At 38.9% G+C, this 22,897-nt stretch overlaps 1 protein-coding gene across 1 annotated transcript in view; it reads right to left on the reverse strand.

Annotated features, from left to right (window-relative positions):
- LRMDA (leucine rich melanocyte differentiation associated) overlaps nt 1–22,897 on the reverse strand; it is a 775,121-nt gene that overhangs the window by 241,507 nt on the left and 510,717 nt on the right. Inside the window, exon 5 of the mRNA XM_007467480.1 lies at nt 2,942–3,026. Coding sequence (XP_007467542.1) covers nt 2,942–3,026 — 85 coding nt within the window. The remainder of the gene's footprint in view (nt 1–2,941; nt 3,027–22,897) is intronic.

The following is a 22,897-nucleotide window of genomic DNA, read 5'->3' on the forward strand; positions in this document are numbered from 1 at the left end:
CCAAGAGCTGCCATCTGGGAAGACAGTCCCTGAAAAGGGAAAACTGACCTAAAGCAGATGGATAGGGTGGGATCAGAGGAATCTTCTTTGGATCTGTTGTACTGAAGCTGATACCTGACGAATGAGTAGCAGTTAATGATGTGAGAGGGAAGGAGAGTTAGAATCTGTACTGGCCCTCAGGGAGCTTTCATTTATGAGGAGCTCAGGACATACATAGACCTGACCCCTGTCATACAAAGCAGAATATGAGCAATGGCACTAAGGAGATAGAAACAAATATTATAAGTACCTCAACTAGGGGAAAAATTCAATACAGGTAAGATCAGTAAAAATCTCATGCAGGAAGAACAAAGTACTGGGCATTACTGTCCCCATGAGGTTTAGATGATCTACACGTTACGGATGGAAAAAGAGAGTCCCCTGTCTCCTGATCATTATTCTGGGCCCAGACTTCCTCTGCATTTGAATCAACAGTCCTTAGGACATGAATCTCTGGCCTATCATACTCGACATTGGAAGTTACATAAAAGGACAAGCAAAGGGAAAATGGCAAGTATAGAAAAATAGCAATTTGCACATGAACTACTGCCCACCAGTTTGTGTAGTCGTTGGTGCGGAATGAAAAGAGATTGGGAACCGAATGAACCAAAAATTATTTACAAATAGAATTTCCACTTAGGACTTTATAGACCAACTTTCAAACATCATGGAGGATTTCACCTGGGAAAGAATTGGTGTAATTTGCCTTCACAACGTGGAAGTACCTCTCTGGATAAATGTCTGTAGGCTGTTGCCATGAAAATATTAACAAATGACACTCACAAAGTTTGGTGATTTATGGAATCAGAAATTTAGAATAATTTCTTTCACTTAAATACAAAATAAAACAAGATGGCCTTAAGTGGTTTCATCCTGGATGCTGAAAACTATGGCTTTCCTCATTTGTCACTGCATGATTCATGCCAAGATGAAATAGATCAGTCTCATATTTTCCCCATGCACATCAGTACAATAATAATTCAGCCTAATGAGCTTCTTTGGTTCTCTCTTTACTGGTCTCCTCATGAACATAAGTCCAAAGACCTGGCCGTCGTTTCATGATGCTGTCTTGCTCTTTTGAACACCCAAGTACTTAGCACAGATCAGGCAACTAATGCATCAAATGCTTTAAATGTGTATTAATTACTCAGGAAATTCAAGACATCTGCTCTTGGCTCCCTTTAAATAATGCTTTCCCTATTGATGTTGGGCTCTGATATCATTCAAGGGGGCCTATTTTCACTCTAACCATGTTAGGTATTTTTCCATATTCCAAATATTAACCAAAGTATCTTCAAAACTATTGTTTTATATTCCATTTCTTCAAGGTTCAGATTCTTTATTTTACTGTTACAATGACAGATGACCTTTACCCTATTACTGATGACTATCACTATGGGGTCCTCCTGCTGTGAAATCTCAATTTCGTGGCCAGATCAACTCAGGTAGGCTTGAGGGCTCCGAGACTTCAGTTCCTACTCATGTAGTCAACGGGCTACACAGTTAAAACTACCCTTATTCAAATGCAAGAGACCATCTATGAGAATATGATGCTAGGCTTAATTTGTTATTCCTTCTAGATAGCGTATTATTGTTTGCCTAGAGGAATCCCCGCCACCCACCTCCGCCACCCAATAAAACATTCTCTAAAGGGATATACTCACAACCTTCAAAAGGACATTCAGCAGAAGAGATCTGTTCACACCCCTCAAAATATAACATGTCGGCAGCTATTTATTCTACCTGACTTTGAGCAAAATTGATTTTCTCAAGTTTGACACTTACTGAATGGAATCACAGTTGAACCCTAATTGAACCAACACATATTTAAATGTAGAAATGTTCCACTGGGCCCAAACATCAAAACAGACAACACAGGTCCAAGTCACAGACACCTGGAATCCTGCATTACTCTATGGACCGTTTCCTGCAGAATATAAGTGTGCCATTTGCCTGAAACCTCCATGTCTTCCTTAGAGGGCCAGCTCTACTTTCTGATAATCTCTACAGACTTGGCTCCAACCCACGCATCCTGCTGTGCAGCTTGGATGACAAAGCTGGAAGAGCCCTTATTCAGTGTCCCCTGCGTGTACAAGGGTAATTTCCTGCTTGGAGAAGCAATGTTTAAAGTATGTAATGCCCTCAATCTCAGCCTGTTCTTACTTATCCTTGGAAGGTAGATTCACAATTACGAAACATGACTGTGGTCATAACCAGAATAAAATGGGGTAAACAAGTTACATCACATGGCCTCTTCCTGTCCTAACTAATTCCAACAAAGCTGGTCACATAGTCCTTGGCCTGAGCAGCCAGGTTAGGGATAAAGCATATTTAAATTATATTCCTTGCAGACTTTAGAGATGGCAATAGGAATTCAAGGCTTTGGAAGAACTGGGTAAGCCAAATTAAAGTTTCAAGGATCAGAGAATTCAGGGAAAACTGCATATGGATTCGCCTTAATGTTGCCAGGCGAACTGGAATTCCTTTTAGCTGTAACGTAGAGTTCATTCATTTCGAAATTACAGATTTCAACTATTATACTCCCAAACAGTGACACTTTTACAAATATTAGTGAGTTTCCTAATTTCTCTCCATCACTTTCCCCTGGAGGAAATGACCTCCTTAGTAATTTTTAAGTACGATAATCTCTTTGTTTAAAGAAAAGGTATCACAAAATTATATTCCACCATAGGCTTATTTGCCTTCCCAATAGACTGCCACTAAACTCTGTTGAATATGAGTGAAAATCACTAGGCTTGACAGGTATGGTTTTCTCATCAAGGACTTGAAAAGCACTGTGTTCCTTCCAAAGTGCCGAGACAGCAGTAATGAGCCCCGAGCTCCGCACAGGCCGCTGTCCCTCCCTGCAGCCACTGAGAGCAATAAAAAGCCGGGTTCCTACCTCGGTGACTGGTGAGTTCCCTGGAAGCAGAAGGCAGGGGTGTGTAGCGGCTCTTCGGAGAGGCGGCAACGCTGTCACTGGAGGCCTGCGTGGAAAAAACCACACCAACATGAAGCCACACCAAACACTAAATACCTTCAGGTACCCAACTTGCCTCCTTAGGATCTGGGTTTGGAGAAAATATTATGGACCAAGACTCTTCTTAGGAAGCAAGAGCTGTCTGCATTGAGATAATATTCTGCTAAGTGTAGGGTCGATTACCAAGCTTTCAGGGGACTTGGTACAGGTGGAAGGGCTCTGACACAAGGGGATGGTTTGTTTACTGTGCTGAACTTCAAGGAGGAGGAGGAAAGGAGAAGCTGAAGCAGGAAATGATGCAGACTTCGATTTCTGCCACAGGCCTCCTACCAATACTTGCCACAGATCGAATGTTCACTGTGCAGAGATTTCTATGGAAACCAGTGAAGAGGCTGAGCTTTGCCCCCAGGGTGGATGGGACAAACGAGCCTGGTTTACTGGACCCAGTGGCATGGAGATAATGGGAAGCTGAAGACAAAAGGCCTGGCAGCATGAAGTGACCCTAGAGAAGGATACAAACCATTGCAGACCCTGCAACTGGGGTTCTGGCTACATTTTACAATAGCACTGAAAAACCCACCTGAAATTTGAGATACAGTGGTAGTCGACAAAACTTTGCCATTTCAAAGTCTAAAAGAAAATATTACGAAATCTATCTATGAAGATGCTTTTTTTTTTTTTTTTTACTGTACACAAGGCTCTTTAACCATTCGATTCTATATAGTGTGACACAGGCTGCTAACTCTCTTTCCCCAACACTACATCCATGGGGGCTAAGGCAGGAGGAAAGGACCACAGCCAGAGAGTCAGGTGTCACTCAGAGCTAATGACCAGTATGTCACATTCTGAGTGTGGCTGCGTGGAGTACGAAGCATCACCACTGCAACTCTTACTGAGACTTCTGAATCAAACACTACTTTTTTTTTTTTTTAATATCCAAAAAAGAACATCTGCTAGGATCAAAATCCTAAGCTTACAACCTTTCCAAGCTTCATGAAAAAGTAAATTTCATTAATGCTACATTTTTCTTTCTGGAAAAGGAAATACATTCTATGGGATATATTTGCCCTGGTAGGAGGAGGCCTTTTCTCCAAAGAGATTATCGACATTATACGAATCAAAACTAAGTAGGAGATTAGACCTACTTGCTAGAAAAACCCTTTAAACCCTGTTTCTGACATTTGAGATGTTTGATTAAGCAGCATTCAGTGGAGACTTACAGAAAGAGTTCTGAATGCCACAAAAGCAGAAGCTCTGTCCCTAAGGTAGAGACAGATTTCGGGTAGCATTACTTCATCTCAGCAGCAAGAGAAATATGTGGTGTTTAAAGTTTGAGCCAAAGGTATTGGGTCTAGAAAGATCAAAGTTCAGTCACCAAGAAAAATGTTTTTAAAAGTACCCAAGATTTGTAAGATACTGCATCATTAGACATTTAGGATGCTGCAACAATGTAAAAGAGTCAGCAGTTAGATTAAAATTCAAACACTAGAATCACCAGGTGTTTCTCCATTTGGCATCAAGGTCTCCTGTAATCCCTACATGATAAATGAGACACAATGACATGTTCTGAATATGGCATCTATTGAATGCTCGAGGCAGGATACATGCGGCAGAGGAATGGGGAATGTCCTTCCACAGATCTACTGTACTTTCTCCATAAGAGGCCATAGCTTCTTTCTCTGTCAATGTTTCTACTCCACCTTGTTGCTAAAAAAGCCTAAAATTCCAGGATGAGTTTTAGGTTGCTATATTGTGATATTTCTTGGTGCTTTTAATCTCAATTTGGGCTGTTGACAACTTGATGACAGCTTTTCCTAAAATTACTGGAAGAAACTACCTTTCAGCAAATACCTCTGACGGGGAAAAACATACGAGTTTTGTAACCAAGAGTAAAATAGCGATTTGACTTTTATTTCCAACTGTAGTCAAAGCAAAAACTGTGTGGCTTGAGTTCTGTTTTGCAGTCATCGTTCTTCGCCTAGCACTTAATTACTTTTCTGCTAAGTGTCCATTTATAAACTCAAGCCATGGAAAAGAATCCAGGAAGAGAACAATTTTGCAAACTATGCCTTCTGGTGAGACTTTCATGGCTGGATGTTGGGGAAAACCGCTACAAACCAAGGTTCTAACTATCAGTTCTTTGACTTGGCTTTTAGCAAAATGAAGTCCATGTGATCTTTTCAATAGTGATGTTGAAAATTATGCTTAGAAGCATGATTCAGAAAAGCACAATTATCATATGAAAGAAATGGACAAGACAATGTCTTAAATTTGCATACTACCTGCCCCAGAATAAAGAACTCCCCTTGAAACTGAAGCAATACACTCACAGTATATCAAGAATGAAATAATAGAAACATAAGTGGAAATATTTAATGTTTTCTTTTACCTGGATTAAGGAAATATGCCTAAAATGGGAACAGGGAAATCGGGGTAAATCGGAATCCTGAGAACTGCAAATAATTCTCAAATCTTTAAGTACTTGCCAAATTTTCTAATGACCTGTGGCAAAGAATTACTTTTTAAATCACCCCTGTTAGAGAATTTTTGCAACATCTACAATAAAATATTAGCATCTAGAATACCTATATCCCTAAATAAATAAAAATATAATAAAAAATGGGCAAAGGAAATCTCAGACAATTCAAAGAAGAGGAAACCTGAGTAGTCAATAAATAAAAGAGAAGATGGTCGAATTTACTAGTCCTAAGGGCAATGCAAATTAAAACAAAATGCAATTATTTTTTTGTCCATCATAGTTGGCAAACTTTTAAGTCTCACAATAGCGAGTGCTATAGAGAATGAAGGACAACAAATCTCTTAACCTCGCATCCTTTGCCAGTGGGAACGTACATTGGTTCAACTACGCAGGAGAGTAGCTTAGCAATATCTAATAAAATTGAAAACTGGTACTGCAATTCCCTTTAAAATATATACAATGGAAAATTTTACTCAGGTCTGTAAGGTGGAACATAGAACAATGTTTATTGCAGCATTATTTACAACAGAACAGATTGGAAATAATTCAAATGTCTATCAATGAGGAAAACTGATAAATAAAATGTTGTATATACATATGACAGAATAATATTTAGCACTTAAGAGCAATAAAGCGATTTATATATCTCAATTTGAGTAGCTCTAAAATTTAATAAAAAGTGAAAATGCAAGTTGCAGAATGACAAATGTAGTGCAATATTATTTATGTAAACGTGTAGTTCTTTGATCTCATATGTGTATACGGAAAGGTCTAAAAATTATAAAAGTTATACACTAAATTCATGAAAATGGTTGCCTCTACCACAGGGCACAGGAATAGGACTGGGGCTAATGGGAAAGAGGGTGAGCTTCAATTTTACAGATAAGGTTTATTTCTGTTATTGAAAGATAAGACATGAAAGAAATGTCAAGATATTAGAAAATATAAACCCTGTATGGTAGCTGAACATCCTCATTACTTTTCAAACTTTTCTACATTTTTGCAATTTCTCAAAATTAAACATGAAAATTGAAAAAACAGACTCCTATTTTCTCTCTGATCCATAAGTCCTATGTTGATATAAACCCATAATTAAAGGAAATTTCCTCTAACAATTTTCTAGTACTTGCCCAACATGGATTCAGTCCATCTCTGGTTGGCTTTTTGTGATGAAATATCCCATTTCTACTTCTTCCAAAGCTACTGAGTATGACAATAGAATGGAAAAACCCGATAAACAGTAGTAACTATAAATTCCCCCTTCACACCAAGGCTTGACATGCTCGTTCCAGCCCGGTGAGTCCTTCTGCTTAAGATCTGCCAAAGCATACTGAAGGTTTCTGTACTTGTCTCCTACTCGCAATTGGAGTGTTGCTAATAATTTTTTAAACTCATATCAATAATGATAATGGTCACTAATATACTGTGCTTTGCAATTTCTATAACGCAGGAAGGAAGGAAGAACTTTGGCAACCTCGTTGGAAAAGACTGAATGAAAGTACAGTACAAGAGATTTGCAAAGTGAGAATTTCACTCTGCGGTTCCAGAAAACAAATGTCTTTAGATGAATGTGTAAAATTTAAGCCCCCTCCCATTGGGTGCGTTCCATGAAAACCTGCATTCCAGTGGATATTTCTGAACATCATGGATGCCCGGAAGGAACATGATACAGACCACAGGAGGAGAGATTTGGCAGGTTTCAAGACAAGAAGGGGGCAGCTACAAAGTTGTTTAATAGCCATAAATCTCCCACTATTTTTCACAAAATACCATCTAAGACCACAGCTCCACAACTCATCCCCCATCACTCAGCTCAAGTGGAGCGCTCTGGCATGCTCACTCACCCTTAAATCATACACTGCATAAAGTGATCCCAGGTCTGGGAAATTTGTCAGCCTCTTTCAAGTAAAAGCAATCTTCGCTTTTCATCACAATTCATTCCCTGAAACTGTGGTATAAAGCTGACTCTTCTAAAAACATTTATTTTCTCTCATAAGAAAAAGTATCACTCATTTATTATTAAGGATTTAATAAACACCTACTATATGCCAGGCCCTGTGTAGAGAATACCAAGAAAAATAAAATGAGGACCTTGGCTGCATTCCCAACTCATCAAAAAAAAATAAGAAGGAGAAATTAGAATCATGATTAATGCTGGTTAGTAAGAGTCACCAACTCAAAGCCTGATCCCCATACTCTGCATCATCACAGAACTTTGACCCTGACCTCTATGATGACAGCTGAACACTTGGACCAGTAATTACATCCTTGCTTATTTCTTCTTCATACTCACAGAGAACTTTCAAGATTAACTCTACTAACTTTCCAAGATTAACTATACTGTTACCCTTGTACCCAACATGCTGCTAGAAAGACAGAAAGAAGTCAATGCATAATGCTTGAACGAATAAAACATTTTAATGTTTTATTAAACATTAAACATGATGAGAAAACTATACATCATGATTGTAATTCAACACAAAAGTACAGGCCAAGTTGCCAGAATCACAGGTAAAGACTTGACAGCATCTCAAGGATTAAGTTAAAAGCCACAGAACCGGCCTAAGGTGGAGTCTTCCCACTTGCTCACATGTGAAGGCACCAGGCCTTTCAGTGTGAGGACAGACAGAAAGCCTCCACCACAGACCCACTGCGCTGGAAATGACAGACAGGTGGGGGAACAGGAAAACCATATACTGGTCCAGAGCCTGAAGCCAAAAAACTGAGAGTAAAAAAGGGGGCATGGTGGGATGAGGATGAGCCAGGAACCAAGGGACCAAGAAAGGACCCAAACGGGCAAAAAGGAAGAGTCTGAGAAAGAACTGAGCATTCAGCTGACTGATGGAGGTGAGGGGTAATTCAGAGTAGAAGTCAGTCAAAGAAGGGTTGGGGTGAGGGGGAGGGTTGTGCCGAAGGCTCTCTGGAATCAGGAAGCCCTTTGCAGGCAAAACAGCCTCCAGAGTTTGCCACCGTTTGTATCTGATCTACAGGGGGTCCAGTTCTGCCAGTGCCTAAAAGGCCATCAGGCCCAGAGCTGTAGTTCTGAAATGTTTATGAGAGGAAGGCAGGCAGGAAGGAAAAGAAACAGCAATGGAAAACAGGAAGCAAGGGCTATAGACTGGGCATTTTTCTGGACCTTTACACAAATAATCAAATTAAGGAATGTCAGAGCTGTAAAAGACCTTTTCAGTCATCGAGAGCGGTGGTTTCCAAAATACTTTTAGCAGACACTCATATAACAAGAAAAAATAAAACAACATAAATACTGGGCATTATGGAAATATTCATAATTACATGTGGTAACCAAATATAATATAAAAGAGATAAATATGCAAAATTTTTATTATACAAAATTCAGTGAACACAGTTAATATAAGAATAGTACATCCACTGCGATTTTTAACAACATAAAATTTACAGTGGGTAAAAGTTAATAAGCAGAGATCGAAAGATTTTTGTGAATAATGTGTTTTGGGAAGATTTAATTTTTAAATTCTATTTAATGGTGCCATTGCTTCTGGCAGTTTAAAATATTTAAAAATTAAAATCCTACAAGGGCTAATCTGAAACAACACATTTTCCGACAAGTATCTTTCCAATCTCTCCCATCAAAGGGCAAGGAGAAGCGGTAGAAGGAGGGACAGTAGGAGTAAAGGAGGAAGGAGAGGGGGGTTGAAAAGAAAGGAGGCACAGGGTGGGATAGGAACAAATGTTTCTTGAATGCATTCTAAGTCAAATGGTTTTCCAATGTGTCAGTATATCCTATTATTACTCTCATGTGAGAAAAAAGAAAACTGAGGCATGGAAAGGATAAGTCACATGTCCAACACTACACAGTTCTAAAATCCAGAGTGGGATTAAAAACCAAGTCAGGAGGACCTGCGTGGAAGGGTGAGAGGCAGCACATGGAAAGGAGGGCCTCTGGAGTGTGGAATTCCGGAGTTTGGAGCCGTGTGGCTGACAGGGGCTTGGTGTTCTGGCCAGGTGTCAAGCCTGTGCCGCTGAGGTGGGAGAGCCGAGTGCAGGACATTGGTCCACCAGGGACCTCCGAGCTCCAGGTAATATCAAATGGCGAAAGCTCTCCCAGAGATCCCCATCCCAACGCTAAGACTCAGCTCCACTCAACAAACAGCAAGCTATGGTGCTGGACACCCTATGCCAAACAACTAGCAAGACAGGAACACAACCCCACCCACTAAGGAGAGAAGTTGCCTTAACTCATAATAAGGTCACAGACACCCCAAACCCCCCACCACCAGATGTGTTCCTGCCCACAAGAAAGACAAGATCCAGCCTCATCCACCAGAACACAGGCACTCCCCTCCACCAGGAAGCCTACACAGCCCACTGAACCAACCTTAGCCACTGGGGGCAGACACCAAAAATAACAGGAACTACGAACCTGCAGCCTGCGAAAAGGAGACTCCAAACACGGTAAGCTAAGCAAAACGAGAAGACAGAGAAACACAAAGCAGATGAAGGAGCAAGATAAAAACCCACCAGACCTAACAAATGAAGAGGAAATAATCAACTGAAGAGGAAATAACCTGAAAACGAATTCAGAGTAATGATAGTAAAGATGCTCCAAAATCTTGGAAATAGAATGGGGAAAATACAAGAAATGTTTAACAAGGACCTAAAAAAACTAAAGAGCAAACAAATAATGCTGAACACCACAATAAATGAAATTAAAAATTATCTAGAAGGAATCAATAGCAGAATAACTGAGGCAGAAGAACGGATAAGTGACCTGGAAGATAAAATAGTGGAAATAACTACTGCAGAGCAGAATAAAGAAAAAAGAATGAAAAGAATTGAGGACAGTCTCAGAGACCTCTGGGACAACATTAAACACACCAACATTCGAATTATAGGGGTCCCAGAAGACGAAGAGAAAAAGAAAGGGGCTGAGAAAATATTTGAAGAGATTATAGTTGAAAACTTGCCTAATATGGGAAAGGTAACAGTTAATCAAGTCCAGGAAGCACAGAGAGTCCCATACAGGATAAATCCAAGGAGAAACATGCTAAGACACATATTAAGCAAGCTATCAAAAATTAAATGCAAAGAAAATATAGCAGCAAGGGAAAAACAACAAATAACATACAAGGGAATCCCCATACGGTTAACAGCTAAACTTTCAGCAGAAACTCTGCAAGCCAGAAGGGAGTGGGAAGGCATATTTAAACTGATGAAAGGGAAAAACCTACAACCAAGATTATTCTACCCAGCAAGGATCTCATTCGGATTCCATGGAGAAATTAAAACCTTTACAGACAAGCAAAAGCTAAAACTCAGCACCACCAAACCAGCTTTACGACAAATGTTAAAGGAACTTCTTTAGGCAGGAAACACAAGAAAAGGAAAAGACCTACAATAACAAACCCAAAACAATTAAGAAAATGGTAATAGAACATACATATGGATAATTACTTTAAATGTAAATGGATTATGCTCCCACCAAAAGACACAGACTGGCTGAATGGATACAAAAACAAGACCCATATATATGCTGTCTAAAAGAGACCACTTCAGACATAGGGACACATACAGACTGAAAGTGAGGGGATGGAAAAAGATATTCCATGCAAATGGAAATCAAAAAGAACCTGGAGGAGCAATTCTCATATCAGACAAAATAGACTTTAAAATAAAGACTATTACAAGAGACAAAGAAGGACACTACATAATGATCAAGGGATCAACCCAAGAAGAAGATATAATAACAATTGTAAATATTTATGCATCCAACACAGGAGCACCTCAATACATAAGGCAAATGCTAACGGCCACAAAAGGGGAAATCGACAGTGACACAATCATAGTAGGGAACTTTAACACCCCACTTTCACCAATGGACAGATCATTCCAAAATGAAAATAAATAAGGAAGCACAGCTTTAAATGATACATTAACAAGATAGACTTAATTGATATTTATAGGGCATTCCACCCAAAAACAACAGAATACACTTTCTTCTCAAGTGCTCATGGAATATTCTCCAGGATAGATCATATCTTGGGTCACAAATCAAGCCTTGGTAAATTTAAGAAAACTGAAATCATATCAAGTATCTTTTCCAACCACAATGCTATGAGACTAGATATCAATTACAGGAAGAGATCTGTAAAAAATACAAACATATGGAGGCTAAACAATACACTACTAAATAACCAAGAGATCACTGAAGAAATCAAAGAGGAAATCAAAAAATACCTAGAAATGAATGACAATGAAAACACCATGATCCAGAAACTATGGGATGCAGCAAAAGCAGTTCTAAGAGGGAAGTTTATAGCAATACAATCCTACTTCAAGAAACAAGAAACGTCTCAAATAAAAAACCTAAGCTTACCCCTAAAGCAATTAGAGAAAGAAGAACAAAAAATCCCCAAAGTTACCAGAAGGAAAGAAATCATAAAGATCAGATCAGAAATAAATGAAAAAGAAAAGAAGGAAACGATAGCAAACATCAATAAAACTAAAAGCTGGTTCTTTGAGAAGATAAACAAAATTGATAAACCATTAGCCAGACTCAACAAGAAAAAAAGGTAGAACACTCAAATCAATAGAATTAGAAATGAAAAAGGAGAAGTAACAACTGACACTGCAGAAATACAAATGATTGTAAGACATTACTACAAGCAACTCTATGCCAATAAAATGTACAGCCTGGAAGAAATGGACAAACTCTTACAAAAGCACAACCTTCTGAGACTGAAGCAGGAAGAAATAGAAAATATAAACAGACCAATCACAAGCACTGAAATTGAGACTGTGAATAAAAATCTTCCAACAAACAAAAGCCCAGGACCAGATGGCTTCACAGGTGAATTATATCAAAGCTTTAGAGAAGAGCTAACACCTATCCTTCTCAAACTCTTCCAAAATATAGCAGAGGGAGGAACACTCCCAAACTCATTCTACGAGGCCACCATCACCCTGATACCAAAACCAGACAAAGATGTCACAAAGAAAGAAACCTACAGGCCAATATCACTGATGAACATAGATGCAAAAATCCTCCACAAAATGCTAGCAAACAGAATCCAGCAGCACATTAAAAGGATCATACACCATGATCGAGTGGGGTTTATCTCAGGAATGCAAGGATTCTTCAATACAGGCAAATCAATCAATGTGATACACCATATTAACAAACTGAAGGATTAAAAACCATATGATCATCTCAATAGATGCAGAAAAGCTTTCGACAAAATTCAACACCCATTTATGATAAAAAAAAAAAAAACCTCCAGAAAGTAGGCATAGAGGGAACTTACCTCAACATAATAAAGGCCATATATGACAAACCCACAGCCAACATCATTCTCAATGGTGAAAAACTGAAACCATTTCCTCTAAGACCAGGAACAAGACAAAGCTGTCCACTCTCACCACTATTATTCAAAATAGTTTTGGAAGTTTTAGCCGCAGCAATCAGAGAAGAAAAAGAAATAAAACTAATCCAAATCAGAAAAGAAGAAGTAAAGCTGTCACTGTTTGCAGATGACATGATACTATACATAGAGAATCCTAAAGATGCTACCAGAAAACTACTCGAGCTAATCAATGAAGCTGGTAAAGCAGCAGGATACAAAATTATGCACAGAAATCTCTCACATTCCTAGACAGTAATGATGAAAAATCTGAAAGAGAAATGAAGGAAACACTTCCATTTACCATTGCAACAAAAAGAATAAAATACCTAAGAATAAACCTACTTAAGGAGACAAAAGACCTGTATGCAGAAAACTATAAGACACTGATGAGAGAAATTAAAGATGATACAAACAGATGGAGAGATATACCATGTTCTTGGATTGGAAGAATCAACATTGTGAAAATGACTATACTACCCAAAGCAATCTACAGATTCAACGCAATCCCCATCAAACTACCAATGGCATTTTTCACAGAACTAGAACACAACATTTCACAATCTGCATGGAAACACAAAAGACCCCGAATAGCCAAAGCAATCTTGAGAAAGAAAAACGGAGCTGGAAGGATCAGGCTCCTGGTCTTCAGACTATACTACACAGCTACAGTAATCAAGACAATATGGTACTAGCACAAAAACAGAAATACAGATCAACGGAACAGGATAGAAACCCCAGAGATAAACCCACACACATATGGTCACCTTATTTTTGATAAAGGAGGCAAGAATAGACAATGGAGAAAAGACAACTTCTCAATAAGTGGTGCTGGGAAAAGTGGACAGCTACATGTAAAAGAATGAAATGAGAACACTCCCTAACACCATACGTAAAAATAAACTCAAAATGGATTGAAGATCTAAATGTAAGGCCAGACACTATCAAACTCTTAAAGGAAAACATAGGCAGAACACTCACTCTATGACAATAAATCACAGCAAGATCCTTTTTGACCCACCTCCTAGAGAAATGGAAATAAAAACAAAAATAAACAAGTTGAACCTAATGAAACTTAAAAGCTTTTGCACAGCAAAGGAAACCATAAACTAGACCAAAAGACAACCCTCAGAATGGGAGAAAATATTTGCAAATGAAGCAACAGACAAAGGATTAATCTCCAAAATTTACAGGCAGCTCATGCAGCTCAATATCAAAAAAACAAACAACCCAACCCAAAAATGGGCAGAAGACCTAAATAGACGTTTCTCCAAAGAAGACATACAGATTGCCAACAAACACGTGAAAGGATGCTCAACATCACTAACCATTAGAGAGATGCTAATCAAAACTACAATGAGGTATCACCTCACACGGGTCAGAATGGCCATCATCAAAAAATCTACAAACAATAAATGCTGGACAGGGTGTGGAGAAAAGAGAAGCCTCTTACACTGTTGGTGGGAATGTATATCGATACAGCCACTATGGAGAACAGTATGGAGGTTCCTTAAAAAACTAAAAGTAGAACTATCATAAGACCCAGCAATCCCACTTCTGGGCATATACCTTGAGAAAACCATAATTCAGAAAGAGTCATGTACCACAATGTTCATTGCAGCTCTATTTACAGTAGCCAGGACATGGAAGCAACCTAAGTGTCCATCGACAGATGAACGGATAAAGAAGATGTGGCACGTATATACAACGGAATATTACTCAGCCATAAAAAGAAACAAAGCTCAGTTATTTGTAGTGAGGTGGATGGACCTGGAGACTGTCGTACAGAGTGAAGTAAGTCAGAAAGAGAAAAACAAATACTGTATGCTAACACATATATATGGAATCTTAAAAAAAAAATGGTTATGAAGAACCTAGGGGCAGGACAGGGATAAAGATACAGATGTAGACAATGGCCTTGAGGATACGGGGAGGGGGAAGGGTAAGCTGGGACAAAGTGAGAGAGTAGCACTTACTTATATACACTACCAAACGTAAAATAGCTAGCTAGTGGGAAGCAGCCGCATAGCACAGGGAGACCAGCTCAGTGCTTTGTGACCACCTAGAGGGGTGGGATAGGGAGGGTGGGAGGGAGATGCAAGAGGGAGGAGATATGGGAATATATGTATATGTACAGCTGATTCACTTTGTTATAAAGCAGAAACTAACACACCATTGTAAAGCAATTGTACTCCAATAAAGATGTTAAAAAAGAAATCAAAAAAAGAAAACCAAGTCAGCCTGACCCATAAACTCCAAGAGGTTTCCCCAGCGCCACAGCCTCTCAGCAGCAGAGGCCCCAGATCTGTCATACTCCACTCCTGGCCATCATCCACTTTGCCTCACACCACTGTCAACCTGGCACTTGTCTGGTCCCTTCTGCAGGACTGTCAACTTCAAAAGCAGAGGGGCCAACACCTGTATCGATAGTGAATGCCTTGCAGCTCCTAACAAAGCAACTTCTCCAAGCATTAACAAAGGGTTATCAAGTGAGAGGGAGTTTACTAATAGCATGGGCAATTTTAAAGGCAGAATATCCAATCTTTAAAGAAACAAATAATCATCTTTGACCACAGAAATATGATGGAGCACAAGTTAATATTTTACCGTTAGTTATTAATCCATGCTGAGGATTTAGTCTGTGTCATATGTTCAAACAGAATGTAATCAGAATGTAATATATTACAGCCTCCAAGTAACGAGGGTAATGAGGGTGTACACATGGTTGTGTGTGTGTATATCACATTTCTTGTGCGCTGATTACATGGAGGCATTTTAAGCACACTCTTTCATTTAACTATCTCAACAACCTTAAGGAGTATCATTATTACTATCATTTTATAGATAAGGCAATCGGGATTTAGAGAGGTTAAATAACTTGCCCAAGAGCACCTAGCTAGCATGTGGGGAATTTAGAATTCCAACCAACGCATCTTGATTTCACAGCCTGAATCCCAACCATTGTGCAATGAACTCGATGCTCAAAGGTGCCTGGTGAAGAAAAACTTCCTGGGTTTAGTACATATACTAAGACAGGTTATATATTTCTAGTAAGATATGATTAAATTCCTGTGAATATGCAACATGTTTTGTGCTCTGGTGTATACATAAAACCATTAAGTTATTTATTAAAAATAATTGACGATGCAATGTAGACATAAGAGTGCTTCAGATCTCTTTAGCCCTTTGGGGTTGACATAACCAATGGTGTCTATGGTCAACCTCTACCAGCTCATAAAAGCCAATGGTTAAAATGTCAGGAATGCTGTATTTAAGTTGCTAAACACAGCCATTATTTAAAATTCAATTATATACACCTGCGATTGGATAAATTAAAAGGGTATTATGTAACCAAACTCAGTACTTTCCAATTATTTTACACAACTTTACTACTATTTATGTTCTTGAAAGTATTCATGTCTATTATATCAACATAGTGTAAATACTATATAATGATATGCTATAATGATATGCTTATAATGATATGAGATACTTCGTATCTCTTCCCATCTCTTCAGTGATGTCACTTTGGTAGCCTGACATCAGCCATGATAGGAGTATTTACAGCAGAAACTGGCAAATGCTACAAATTAGGGATTTATTATCTTGATTTTTTTTAAACTTAAGAAAATGATGGGAACATGTTAATTACACAGATTAAACTTAAAAGTTATGTTGTGTCTGTAGGTATTACATTGTGAATGTAATACCTCACAGGTATTAGGTATTACATTGTGAATGTAATTTCCTCAACCAAAAAGTTGAGGAAATATTCTTCAAATATTCAAAAACCATTATCTGATTCAGTAAAGAAATTGCTCATGCCATTGACAAAAGAGTAAAGTTCTGACATACTCAGTAAGGAAAAAATATAGTTGATGTTCATGTCAGGACTACACTTATTCATCAATTGGAACCTTATGTTGGCAATGGATATGAAAGTTTGGCCAAAATAATACAAAATATTTGGTGAGACTGAACTAGCTGAATGGAATTTATAACAAAAAGTATTATATATTTAATTTTATTTGTAAACTGTGCGCTACTCATCCTTTATATACATAAAGATTACAATAAGCTTATGCACACATTTATATGCATAATGTTTTTTCCAGAGAGCTGGTTGTTAAATATTTCCAGCACACTACTACATATAACCCTTATTATATAATGTCTAAGGTATGTTTGGGGCTATAGAGAAAAGGATAGTTAAGAAAAAAGCTAATTAAGCTTCAAAGATTCTGTCTTCAACTTATTTGATGTCTGATGCCTTACTGACTAAGACTTAGATCCAAGCTCCATCCGGCTACATGACCTTGGGTATTAAGCTCTTAAAGCTATACTTTCCTCCACTGTAAAATGATAATGACAATAATAGTCATGATGATGATCATGATGATGATAGTTAAAAATTGCTAACACTTACTTGTGCTTACTTTGTGTCTGGGACTATGGTAAACACATTCCATATATTAATTTATTCAATTTTTACAACAGTTCCATGAGGCAGTTCTGATTCCTATTCCTGTTTTACAGATGAGGAAAACTGAGGCCCAGAGAAATTAAGCAGGTTCTTGGGTTACTAGTATGTAGCAGAGCTGGGCCACAAAGCCAGGTAGCTTGTCTCCAGTGGCTACTGCCTTAACCATTATGACACTATACGACCTTTCTTCCCATTAAAGGCAAAGAGCAAATAAGGTAAGAGATGAAGATCTTAGCATTGCTCATTAAATATTAACTTACTTTTACTTTACTCCAATTTTGCATAACATCTTACCTCTTCAACTAGATTTCAGTTTCTTGAGAGGGAGGGCTAAGGTTTTATGGCTTCTACCTTTCATAGTAGCTGCAACAGGGACATGCACACTACGTGTAATCGAATTATTTATTACTTGAATAGACTCTGCTCCTCACTTGTCAAGCAGAAAAGCACTACTGAGATCCCTTCTGAGGGCAAAAGTAGTGAGATCTTTAGCCTAGTTACAGTCTGGATTCATCCACAGATTCCCTGCATTATTGTGATGGTCTGTCTTTAGTAAATAACTACATATGGCATTTCTCATCTGGGTTTGTAGGGCTGTCTTAGAAATAATATTATGTCATGGTAGTCTTACAGGGTTGATTTATTTTGGCTTAAAAGAAGGAACTTGCCTCATGTGTCTCTCTTCCTCTCACAGTTTTTTTATTCTCAAGGGCTACAGGTCAAGTTCTGTCCTTGGAACCAAAGTAGTTTTCCAAAATGAGGTGGAGCCAGCTATGTCAAGCTGGGCCAGCTCTGCTGTCAGTGCCTTTCCCAAATACATCAGACTCTCTGCTTGTAAAAATAAATTGATACCAATGCAAGAAATTTATTAGGAGATGACAGCACGGTTCATAATGGAAATATGGAAAAAACATCATCCTTCAAAACTGACAGTTTATCCATCATGCCTCAGATTCCTGAGATAGAAGCAGGCACTGTCACATGCAATCTGCTGAGGACACATCTTCTTGGATTTCCTTATGACAGGAAACTCTGAAATAATCCAGAAGGGAAGAAGGGAAGGACTTGTGCTGCCCTAAATGTGCTCAGCCATAAATTTTTAGTAATAGCCGAAGAAACATGTGGCCAAGGAAATGAATGATGGGGGAAATCAGGAGGCCTGGAATTCTCAAATGGCCCCTTCTTTTCTCTCGGGGGTGATGAACTGGGACAGGGGTCAGAGAGGGTTACTGCACTGCTGTGAGGGACATCAATACCCTGTTATGTATAAGTAAAGCCAACAGGTGGCAGGGCACCACTGCAGACACACCACAGTTGGCCCAGCTTCAGGTCTGGTGATCAGGTCACCTTGCCCCACTAACTTTCCAACTGTGGTTATTTCCCTTAGCTAGTTCTTTGTATTGATAACCTTGAGACAATTTAGGAGGGCCATTTTAATTAGGAATAAATGCAAGGATATTCGTGGGAATCACAAGAGGCCTGACTTTGCAGGCTTAATAAGGTGACCTACCCAACCCTGTATGAAATAATTGTGTATTGTATTAAAAGCCACTTTGGAAAATAAAATAGTGGTAGTAAACTGGAATGAAATGAGCATGATTTTAAGGGGAAAAATATTCACTGCCAATTTTATGGGGCCTTAAAATATTTGATGTTCTAAACTTGCATTCTTTGGAGATTTGCTGAGTGTTGCTAGAACTAGGGAACTTTTTAAATGAGATACATGCATAGTTTTAGAATTTACAGATCTTTTTTAGCAAAAATAGAAAGTCATAAATGTGAAATGGAAAACCTAAACAAGGCAAGTACAGCATTAATGGTCTTATAGTCTTTTGTTAAAGTCTTTACTGAATTTGTTACAATATTGCTTCTGTTTTATGTTTTGGTTTTTTGGTCACGAGGCATGTGGGATCTCAGCTCCCTGACCAGGGATCAAACCACCACCCCCTGTATTGGAAGGTAAAGTATTAACCACTGGACCGCCAGGGAAGTCCCATGGTCTTATATTCTTAATTCGCTCTTTATATTGGAAAAATAAAAGCACAGGAAATTTTATTTAAATGTGAATAATATGCAAGGAATCTTTGAGGTCAGTTTCTGTTTGATTAAGGTACAGAGACACCAGCACAAATATGATATCCCAAATAAACTTGGGTTTTGTTGCATTTGTTGTGTTATGTGGATAGGAACAGGGTATGTGGGTTCTTGGGTTACTTAAGCACAGAGTCAAATACAGGGTTTTGATCCACTGCCCAAAATAAATCCCTAAGAACATCAGGGAAATAAATTACATGTCCTTATTCATAGGTAACAGGGTTTGAAAAACAGTGACACTGAATCCTTCTTTAAATGCTCTCATCCTCTGAAAGAGGCAAATGAACTAACTGTTCACATTTGTTTCAGCCAATCTTCCTGGTTCCCTGTCTCAAGAAAGACCTAAAACTCTGTTCACTTTACATATCCAAATTAAATATATCTGTTTCATTTTGCTTTCTATATAAGTGCGTGCCAGCATGACTTAACATTCATCCAGTTTATTTCAATATTAGTGGAAAACAAGTCATTTTTCAGTTTAATGAGTAGCATCAGTGTCTGACTTTTAACCAAAAATGTGACCTTAAACTTGATGTATCTCACCAGAAGGCACATTTTCAAATAATTTTTCTATCAGAGGTTATGAATATGGCTTCCCAAATTACTGTGACAGCTGTGAGGGGAAAGCCTGCATTACACATAGAGCAGCTTAAAACAAAACTCAGACCTAACAAAATGGTAGTTTCATTTGCGAACAAGAAAAAGGGAATGGAGAAAAAAGCATGAACCATATGGGAGGAGGAAAAAAAAAAAAAACCTCCTTTGAGCTTTAGGCAACAGGAGAAAAGAATCATGTAAAGCAGCTGAAATTTCCATACTTTTCTGTTACTACCATTTTTGTTTCCAAATCATTCTAAAATGGGAAGGTGAAGGCTGAGCATTACTGATTCAAAAAAACTCCAAGAGGACATCTGATATTTCTTCCTTATTAAGGATGATGGAGTATAACTGATGTGTCTGGTGCCTGGCCAATTCCAACTTTTTGAGAATGCTGCTTAATGTGTGGACATTATTTTTGGACTACTGAACGCCAGAAAATAATGAGCTGGCATTCAGCTTTGGTGAATAAGGTCCTGAATTTTCATCTAAAAGCAGTTTTGAGTTATTGCTATAGATAAGGTGTAACTGTGCAAGGGAATTTTATCCATGTTTCTCCCATGAATCATAAATGAGGAAAAAAATTACCGTCTAAATTGCACTTAAAAGGAATAAAGTCTTTTCATGTCATACATGATTTATCAAAATGATCTCATTTTAAGGGTACTGTGGTGTATCTTGATTAATCACATTAGGAAGCGTGATGAATGGCCTCTTTAATGGTAACACAGGATTTATTGGCAACATCCCGACTTGAACCAGAAGGGTAAGAAGTAAAATATACAACAGATAGCTAATACAGATAGGGTGTCACTAATGCTCTGACTCGTTTTAAGATTACCCGGGGAGCCTTAGTTTCAGGGGATTCTGAAACCTCCAGGTGGTGGAGAGCAAACAAGTGTTGCACTGGAACTTGGACACAACCATGATTACACTGTAACCCTTCCCTAACCTGTTGCAACCCAAGTAAAACCGTCCACTCTGCTGGACCATAAAGAGAAGGAGTGTGTGCAATCTGGACAAATAACGGAAATTCCTAGTAGGAAGAGGTGGACACTGCCTTTTGAGATCAGCGCTCCCACCCTTTTCGCCCTATTTCAATATCTCTTCACATTTCGCTTTAATGTCCTAAATGCCTTTTTTTTTTTTTTTTCCAGCCTGCTCTAGTGTGCTCCCACTAATTTCCTCTAAGGCTGACAGATCAGAGGCTTTCCTCGAACTGTTCCTTTTAGAGCTGAGGAACCCTCCTCGTAATCCTGCTGCTTGTCTGCAATTAATCCTTCCAGTTGTCACATTATTACTACCACCACCCACAGACAGAGGAAGCCCCGACCCACTGGACACTGGCTCCCGACTGAAGCTTCAAAGGTGCCAATCACACCCTACTCAGAAAGGTGCCTGCTGTCAGCATCAGAGGTTTCCATTCTCTCCTCCCCGCTGATCAAACATTCTTCCTCAGAAGATTAATTCAGAGTCTCCGCCCATTTCCTCCCAGATCCCCTTTCCCTTTTTGGTTTACCAAACGATCCATCTTGGCTTCGCAAAGGGAAGCCACGGATAATAGAAGCCCTTTCAAAACAAAAGCTGGGCAAAGGCAAATTTAAGTCCCAGCTGTTATCAACTTTTTTATTTTTTTTAAACTCATTTAAACACCTTAAGGCAGTGAGGATTAGGGCCTGGCCTGAAATGCCATTCTTTGATCAAAGACCCCAAGACTTTACACAAACATAATCACAAGGCAATGGATGCGATGCGTCTCAGCAGGCTGAATTGATTTGTTTGACTGCAGTGCCGGGATTGGTTCGAAAAGCTGCATACTGGTTTTCCCAACTCCCAACATATTTGTATCACCAGGCCAAGTGACTTAGAAATTATATATTTTCTTACATCTTAACTGGAGCAAAGTCATCTGCAGATTCAGACATACCTATGGGGAGAGGATGCAGTGAGAAGGGAATATGGGCAGTGCGGGTGCCTGCTAGAGCCTGTTCCATCCTGAGGTAGGGAGCAGAGGTGAAAGTTCCAAAAAGGGAGGTGAGAAGGAAGCAGCTCCACTGTCTCTGATGTGGAGTGAAAGTGTGACTTCCCAGACAAAAACCTGTGTTTACATTACCCAATGCTACTGGAATCTTCTCTAGTCGCTTAGTAACCCCCGTTACCAGTCCCTGTCTATTAAAGGGGCCTTTGAAGGAGAAAACAGCAGGACCTTCCATTGACTCATTCGCCAGGTCCCTCACCATCTATCAACGTCTATCAGGACCAAAGGCCAGGACCGCCTAACAGTAAAATCTTCAAGAAGGGGTTGGGAGATGGCCGATAACAAATTCTCGTATTGAATCATGGCTCAATAGGGTTTACGCTTGCCATATGTATCTAGTAGTAAATAATTCTGAAGTTGCATAATAAAGAAAATATGTAATGTGAAGGTTGAAGGGACAATTGAAAAATCAACATTCAAGCCTAGGGAGATGTCTTTATAAAGAGATTTTTTACATTGGATTTTTGGGGGTTTGGGGCAGGTTGCTATTCATACTACAGAGAGACTGTCAGAAAATGACTTTGCCGTCATATATAATGAAGAATTCTTGACTGTTATGACTATGTTGGGGCAACTGACCACACATTTCCAGAGTAGGTTATAGAATCTCCCTTGTCGAACAGTTTGGAAAGAAAAGATTACCTTTTTGATTGTAAAATGAAACAATCCAATTCAAAGTTCTTTAGGAAAATAAACGGGAGGGGGGACTTTATGGAGTCCAGAGGTCTGTAGTTTCAGGTATGGTTGGAGCCAGGTGTTCAAACTTATCATTAGGGCTTCCTATCTCTTAGCTTTGTCCTCCTCCATG

The sequence above is a fragment of the Lipotes vexillifer genome, unplaced genomic scaffold (genome assembly GCF_000442215.2).
Source record: "Lipotes vexillifer unplaced genomic scaffold, Lipotes_vexillifer_v1.1 scaffold865, whole genome shotgun sequence".
NCBI lineage: Eukaryota > Metazoa > Chordata > Mammalia > Artiodactyla > Lipotidae > Lipotes > Lipotes vexillifer.